Here is a 7709-nt window from a genome sequence, read left to right on the forward strand (position 1 = left end):
GCGCCGCCGCCACCGAGGAGCTCCAGGCGAGGCCCCGGGAGCCCCCGGGAGCGGCCCCGGGAGCGGCCCCGGCCGTTCCCCCCTCACGCGTTCGGTGCGCCGCGGCGGGAGCGGAGCCGGGAGCGGGACCGGGGCTGGGATCGGGGCTGGGACGAGATCCGAGACCGGGATCAGGAGGGGGACCGAGGCTGGAATCGGGACCGGATCCGGGACCAGGGCTCGAACCGGGACCGGGATCGGAACCGAGACCGCGACCGGGGCTGAGGCTGGGGCTGGAACCGGGACGGGGGCTGCGCTGCGCTCTCCGCGGCTCCGCGGCACCGCTCGGGCAGCGTCGGCACCGGCAGCGTGAAGGACCTGGGGGAGCGAAGCGGCCGGTCCTGCCCTCCCATCTCTTGCCTTCCTCCCCTCTGCCCACCCTCCTCCCCCCGCTCCCTCCCCGCCAGCTGCGCCCGGAGCCCGGTGCGGCGATGGGCTGAGGGTGCGGGGCACCGCGGGGCCCCGGCGGCAACAGGATGAGGAGGGGCTCGGAGGGCAGCGGGGAGGGCGAGGGGCTCTCGAGCCTGCGGGCGTTCGCCCACAGCTCCTCGCTGCACGGCATCAGCCACGTCTTCGCCTACGGGGCCGTGTCCCTGCGCCGCGTGCTCTGGGGCGGCTTTTTCCTGGGCTCGCTGGGGCTGCTGCTGCTCGTGTGCGCCGAGCGCGTCGCCTACTTCCTCACCTACCCCCACGTCACCAAGCTGGACGAGGTGGCTGCCCGCAACCTCACCTTCCCGGCCATCACCATCTGCAACCTCAACGAGTTCCGCTTCTCCAAAATCACCCGCAACGACATGTACCACGTGGGCGAGCTGCTGGCGCTGCTCAACGAGCGCTACGAGATCAGCAACCCGCAGCTGGCTGAGCCCCACGTCCTGGCCGCGCTGCGAGACAAGGCCAACTTCAAGAACTTCAAGGCGAAGCCCTTCAGCATGGCCGAGTTCTACAACCGCACGGGCCACGACCTGGCTGACATGCTGCTGCAGTGCTCCTTCCGAGGCACCGGCTGCACTGCCCGCAACTTCACCGTGGTGAGTGCCCAGAGGGTGGGGAGGGGACCCCGAGGATGCCCCGGGGCTGCCGGGGGATATGGGGGTCCTGCTGAGCTCAGACACCGGCAGGTGATCCCCCTCTCTCGTCTCAGCCTCTGCCCACCCTGCTGGGGACAGCAGCTGCCAGGCAGGGGTGCCCCGGCCCTGGGCGCTGCAGGGGTGCCAGGCGGCACCAACAGCGCCCGGGATGGAGCAGGGCTGTGCTGGGGACTCTGTGCTGCCCGGGGGTCCCGATGGCATGCAGGCACTGGGCAGGGGTGGTGGTGGGCACAGGGTGCTCAGGATTATGGGGTGCCCACGGGTGAGCCCCCAACCAGCTGTGCCAGCCTCAGGTGCCACTGGGCACCGCCAGCAGCAGCCACTGCCCTGACTGTTGGCACAGAGGCTCCCGTGGGAAGTTCTTCCATGCCTGGCATGGGTGGGGGTCCCCGTGCCAGCCCTGGTGTGACCCCCAGGACCCCCCACTGCTGCTCCACACACCCTTCACCCCCACCTCCAGCAGCTTGGTTCCTGCACACCCCAGTGCAGCCCCCAGAATAGGGCAGGGACAGTGGCACAGGCAGGGACAATGACACTTGTGTGACAGGCAGGGACACTGGGAGAGGCAGGTATGGTGGCACAGGCAGGGTGGGCAGGGACGGTGGCACAGGCAGGGTGGACAGGGACGGTGGCATGGGCAGGACAGGCAGGGACATTGGCACAGGCGGTGATGGCGGCATGGGCAGCACAGACACTTCCCTCCTGCCACAGCAGCACCAGGCAGCAGCGTGGGCGCTGGGCAGCTCACGTCTGCCGTGCCAGCTCTGCCCAGTCCACATCACTGCCCCCAGCAATTACTGTCACCTTAATGCTCTTAGAGCACTAATTAATTCATCACACAGCTTAGGGACGAGCTGCCTTTTGACAGGTCTGTGCCCCCCATGCTGCCTGTGCCCCCCATGCTCCCTCCATTCCCCCCGTGCTCCTGTGCCCATGGCCAGAGCTGCTCTGCCGGTGTCCCCATAGCATGGCCAGGCAGTGGTGATGGCCCCTGGGTTTGAGGGCTGGGACATGTGGCAGGAGGGCTGAGGATCCCCAGGGCAGAACTTGGGGTGGGTGGCAGGTGCCTGGTTAAGCAGCAGGGTCCTGGCTCTGCCCCCCAAATCGCCATGCTCAGCCAGTTTTAGTCCTGGCTTGGGATCCTCTGCCCTTGGCCACGGTGCTGAGCTCTGCACTGTGTCCCTGTACCTTATCCCAGCCCGGGCCCCAGTGTCCCTGAGGTTCCTGGACATGTGGTGAGGGCCCAAGGGCCATCAGGACGAGCTGTGTCTCCTCTCCCGTCCCCCAAGGCCAGCTGGCTGGGGCAGGATGAGGGTGTGGGGACAGGGGATCTTTGGGGAGCAGAACTGGGGGTCCCCAGGGTGCAGGGTTGGGGGTCCCTGTGTGACCCTGAGTGTGGGGTGCAGGAAGACTGGCAGTGCTGGGGCCGTGTCCCCATCGCTGTCCCCACCCATGCCCCCCCCAGCATCCCCGTGCCGGGCAGCCGTTGCCATGACACCCGCCCCCCCCTTTCCTCCTTGGGCACCGCATTGCCATGGCAACGGGTCCCCACTTTGGGAGCAGCTGGTTGCCACAGCAACGCCCCCTCCACTCCCCCCCGTGGGACATAACCCCCGGGTGGGGGCACCCATAGCAGAGAGGGCCATGACGCCATGGGACTGTGTGGCAGGAGTTGGGGGGCCGTGGGACCAGTCTGGGGGCTCAGGGTCACCCCAGGGTCCCTGGCTGTGGCTACTGATCCCTGGGAATTCAAGGTCACCCCAGGGTTCCTGGCTGGGGATGTGGCTCCCTGGGGTCTCTGGGGTGGCTGGCCCAGGACAGGCTCTCAGGTCCTGGGGGGCACATGGTGGCCTCTGCTGGTGTGACAAAGGAGTCCTGGAGCCCACCACCGTTCTGGCTTGTGCTCTCCCATCTCAAGTGTCCCCACATGTTCCCTGGAACCGTGACGAAACCCAATATCCCTGCAGAGCCGCGGCAGCACAGGCGCGGGCACCGCCAACGTCCCCGCCTTCTCCTGGGGGCACTGGCATCCTACCCCAGGACACTGGGACCCCATCCTGCGTCCTGGAGGGTGTTGGGATTCCATCCTGGGGCACTGGGATTCTGCTCTGGGGGTACTGGGGTCCACTAGCTCATGTGAGGCGCTAGAATCCCCATTGCCACGACCTGGGGGTGTCGTGTGTCCCCACAGTGGCACTGAATGCCCCATCCCCACGGCCACGTGGGGTCCCTGCCGTGGCAGTGGGAGCCCTGTCCCCACATCCCGTGTGTGCCCCGTGTCCCTGCAGATCTTCACGCGCCTGGGCAAGTGCTACACGTTCAACCCAGGCGGGCCAGGGCGCGAGGTGCTGACCACGCTGCAGGGCGGCTCCGGCAACGGCCTCGAGCTCATGCTCAACGTGCAGCAGGAGGAGTATCTGCCCGTCTGGGGGGACACAGGTGAGACCCTGCCCCTCTGGGGGCCATGGGGGAGAGCACTGGGCTCCCAGGTGAGCACTTGTCCTTCTGGGGGGGACACAGGTGAGCACACGCCCATCTGGGGGGACACGGGTGAGATCTCCTGCCCTTCACCTGACCCCCCTCCCCTGCTCTGCAGATGAGACCTCGTTTGAGGTGGGGGTGAAGGTGCAGATCCACAGCCAGGACGAGCCGCCCTTCATTGATCAGTTGGGCTTCGGCGTTGCCCCTGGCTTCCAGACCTTCGTCTCCTGCCAGCAGCAGCGGGTATCCGGGCACGGCGCCCGGGGCTGGGCACAGACCCCTGAGGGATCGGGATGGGCCCCTGGAGGGATTGGGATGGACCCTCAGAGGGCTCAGGATGGTGACCCAGAGGGACCAGAATGGAACCCCAAAGGGCTTGGGACGGCCTGGTGTTGCCACAGCCATCCCCGTGGGGACATTCCAAGCCAGGGGTACCACAGCCATCCCCGTGGGGACATTCCAAGCCACATGTACCACCGCCATCCCCGTGGGGACACCCGGTGCCCAGCCATGCCGTGGGTACGGTGCCGCCGCACGGGCCGGGAGCAGCACACGGTGTGGGGCGGCCCCTGCACAGGCAGCGGCTCCGGCAGCGACCCCCGGCTCTGCGGAACAGCCGCCGGGGGGGTGGCGGCACCCGGCCCCCGCAGCCAGACACCTAAATTTAGGTGCCTCGGGTGGGTGTCACCACGTGTGCCGGCGCATGGGCGGCAGTAGCACGGCGGCAGCAGGAACGTGGCCCTGGCCCCCGCGGGTGGGGGTGCTGGGTGTTCACCAGGCACGATCCCTGCCTCCGGCACCGAGGGGAGGGCGGGGGTCCGTGCTGACCCCCCCACCTGCTCCCGCACGCTCCCAGCCGCTGCCACCCGCCCGCCTTCGCTGCGGCAGCCGGTACCGGCGACAAGTGCTGCAGCACCCCTCCCCGTGCCCCGAAAGGAGGGGGCGCGGTGGGACGGGGGGGCTCCGGGGCGGCGGGACCCCCAGCGCCGGCCGTGCGGGGTGAGCTCTGCCCGACGGACGGCGCTGCCGTGGGCTGGGCACGACACCGGGGACTTCGGGCTTAGCACGGGGCCCCAGGACGCCGTGTTTTCCTTAGCGGGTGCCCGGCAGCTGGTGTACCTGCCCCCACCGTGGGGGGACTGCAAGGCCACCCCCATCGAGTCCGACTTCTTCACCAACTACAGCCTGACGGCGTGCCGCCTGGACTGCGAGACGCGCTACCTGGCCGAGAACTGCAACTGCCGCATGGTGCACATGCCGGGTGAGCGGGGGGACGGCCGGGGGGCTGCGGGGCTGCCGGGACCAGCCCCGCCCCTGCGACCACCGCCTCCCCCGCAGGCAATGCCAACGTCTGCACCCCGGAGCAGTACAAGGAGTGCGCCGACCCCGCGCTCGGTACGTACCCTGTGCCCCCCAATGGTCCCGGACACCCCCGGCCTCTCCCGGGAACCCCTCAGCCTCCCCGTGCCCCCGGCACTGTGAGTGTGGCCCCGGTGTCCCCGGCACTGTGAGTGTGGCCCCGGTGTCCCCATGCCCCCGGCACTGTGAGTGTGGCTCTGGGGTCCCCGGCACTGTGAGCGTGGCCCCGGTGTCCCCGGCACTGTGAGTGTGGCTCTGGGGTCCCCAGCACTGTGAGTGTGGCCCCGGTGTCCCCATACCCCCAGCACTGTGAGTGTGGCTCCGGGGTCCCCGTGTCCCCGGCACTGTGAGTGTGGCTCCGGGGTCCCCGTGCCCCCGGCACTGTGAGTGTGGCTCTGGGGTCCCCGTGCCCCTGGCACTGTGAGTGTGGCCCCGGTGTCCCCGTGTCCCCGGCCCTGTGAGTCTGGCTCTGGGGTCCCCGTGTCCCCGGCACTGTGAGTGTGGCTCTGGTGTCCCCGTGCCCCCGGCACTGTGAGCGTGGCTCTGGGGTCCCCGGCACTGTGACTGTGGCTCTGGGGTCCCCGTGCCCTGGCTGGGGTGGGGGTCACCGCTGTCCCCAGGTGTGCAGGGCGGGGCCCCCTCCCCGTGCCACCGACAGCACGCGTGGCACACCTGTCCCGGGTGGCACCCACCGCCAGCCAGCTCTGCCCCCGGAGCATCCTGCCTCCCCCCGTGGGCAGGGGTCCCGGGGGTCCCCGTCCCACCCACGCCCCCCCAGACTTCCTGGTGACGAAGGACAGCGAGTACTGCGCGTGCCGCACGCCCTGCGCCATGGTGCGCTACGGCAAGGAGCTCTCCATGGTGAAGATCCCCAGCAAGGCCTCGGCCAAGTATCTGGCCAAGAAGTTCAACAAGACGGAGCAGTACATTGCGTGAGTGACGCTGCCACCAGCGCTGCCACTGCTGCTGCCACTGCGGTGTCACCCAGCACCTCGCCAGCGCACAGCGTGACACGGCCTGGCCCCGCAGCCCCAGCATGAGAGCTGGCATCACACGGCACAGTGTGACAGCGTGACATGGCACAGCATGGCCCCATGACATGAACCAGCAGTGACACAACGGCCCCAGCATCTGTGAACCGGCACGGCCCAGAGTGACAGTGTGACATGGCACACCCACACAGCATCCCCCAGCAGCCCTGAACTGGGACAGCATGACAGTGTGACACAGCACGGCACAGCCACACACGGCATCCCCATCACACGCACTGACACAGCCCAGAACGATGGTGTGACGTGGTATGGCATGTGTGACAGCATGGCATGGCACAGCAGGCACAGCAGGCAGGGCACAGCAGGCACAGCATGGCACAGCAGGCATGGCACAGCAGGCATGGCACAGCATGGCACAGCAGGCATGGCACAGCAGGCATGGCACAGCATGGCACAGCACAGCACAGCACAGCACGGCAGGCATGGCACAGCATGGCACAGAAGGCACAGCAGGCACGGCACTCCCTTGTGTCCCCAGCACCAAGCACCCCTCTGCCCTGTCCCACGGTACCCCCGGGCACGGTCCAGCCCCCCCAGCCCCCTGGCTGGACACAGCACAGCCTGGCACGGCCCCCCTGCCGCTGACACTGTCCCCTTGTCCCCTGTGTCCCCCCAGGGACAATGTGCTGGTCCTGGACATCTTCTTTGAGGCTCTGAACTACGAGATGATCGAGCAGAAGAAGGCGTACGAGGTGGCGGGGCTGCTGGGTGAGGGACGGGGGCCTGGGGGCGCCGGGGGGACCGGGCTCTGCCTTCACTGACGTCACCTCCCGCACAGGTGACATCGGGGGACAGATGGGGCTCTTCATCGGTGCCAGCCTCCTCACCATCCTGGAGATCTTTGACTACCTGTATGAGGTGAGCCCACCCTGGCCTCCCCCTGCCCGGGGGTCTCAGGGCTGGGGACTCTGACCTGCCCCCCCCAGGTGTTCCGGGACAAACTCCTCAGCCTGTACAAGGAGAAGAAGCGGAGCCCCCGGAGTGATGGCGGCACCCTGGTAACCCCCCCGCGCCCCCCACTCCCCAGCCCCCTGCCCAGGGGTCGCATCTCATCATCCCCCCGCTCACCGCTCTCTCGTCCCTCCGTGCGCCCGTCCAGGAGCACCCGGCGGTCCCGGGCAGCCCCACGGCCCCGCGCCCACCCAGGTACATGTGGGGGGCAACCAGAGCCCCCCGGGGCTGGCACGGGGGTGTGGGGCTGGCACTCCCTGGGGGGAGATGAGGGTCCGTGGGAGGCTCACCAGGGCCGGCACGGGGGTGCGGGACCATTCCCTGCAGATCTCCCGCATTCCCTGCGAAGCCCCCCGCGTTCTCTTCAAACCTCTCGTTCCCTGTGGACCCCCCCATTCCCTGCAGACATCCCCCATCCTCATCACCCCCACAGCACCCCGTGCCGGGGTACCCCCTGCCCTGACACCCCTCAGCAGGGCTGGGGTCCCCCAACCCCTCTCTGGGACGCAGCGGGGCAGGAGAGGGCGGCTGGGTGGGGGACATGGGAAGGGCCAGCCTGGCTCCAGGGTGGTGTCCCCTCCCAGAGCGGAGGGCTCCTGGGCCACCCTGGGGGCACGAGGGGCAGAGCTGCCCGGCAAGCAGGGCACAGGGGGCCGGTGGGGGCAGTGGGGGCTGACCCCCGACCCCTCTGCAGAGCGCCTGGCCCCCCCTGCCCGGCCCCACGCCCCGTCTCGGC

General features: G+C 69.0%; 1 protein-coding gene across 1 annotated transcript in view; it reads left to right on the plus strand.

Moving 5' to 3' along the window:
• The first annotated feature begins 137 nt into the window (after window positions 1-137).
• The window catches only part of ASIC3 (acid sensing ion channel subunit 3), a 7795-nt gene continuing 223 nt past the window's right edge, over window positions 138-7709 (plus strand). Inside the window, exons 1-11 of the mRNA XM_015651630.2 lie at window positions 138-1070; window positions 3419-3569; window positions 3727-3854; window positions 4722-4872; window positions 4950-5006; window positions 5749-5902; window positions 6639-6730; window positions 6801-6880; window positions 6949-7020; window positions 7122-7168; window positions 7668-7707. Coding sequence (XP_015507116.1) covers window positions 516-1070; window positions 3419-3569; window positions 3727-3854; window positions 4722-4872; window positions 4950-5006; window positions 5749-5902; window positions 6639-6730; window positions 6801-6880; window positions 6949-7020; window positions 7122-7168; window positions 7668-7707 — 1527 coding nt within the window. The 5' untranslated portion in view covers window positions 138-515. The remainder of the gene's footprint in view (window positions 1071-3418; window positions 3570-3726; window positions 3855-4721; window positions 4873-4949; window positions 5007-5748; window positions 5903-6638; window positions 6731-6800; window positions 6881-6948; window positions 7021-7121; window positions 7169-7667; window positions 7708-7709) is intronic.

The sequence above is a fragment of the Parus major genome, chromosome 2 (assembly GCF_001522545.3).
Source record: "Parus major isolate Abel chromosome 2, Parus_major1.1, whole genome shotgun sequence".
NCBI classification, from domain to species: domain Eukaryota; kingdom Metazoa; phylum Chordata; class Aves; order Passeriformes; family Paridae; genus Parus; species Parus major.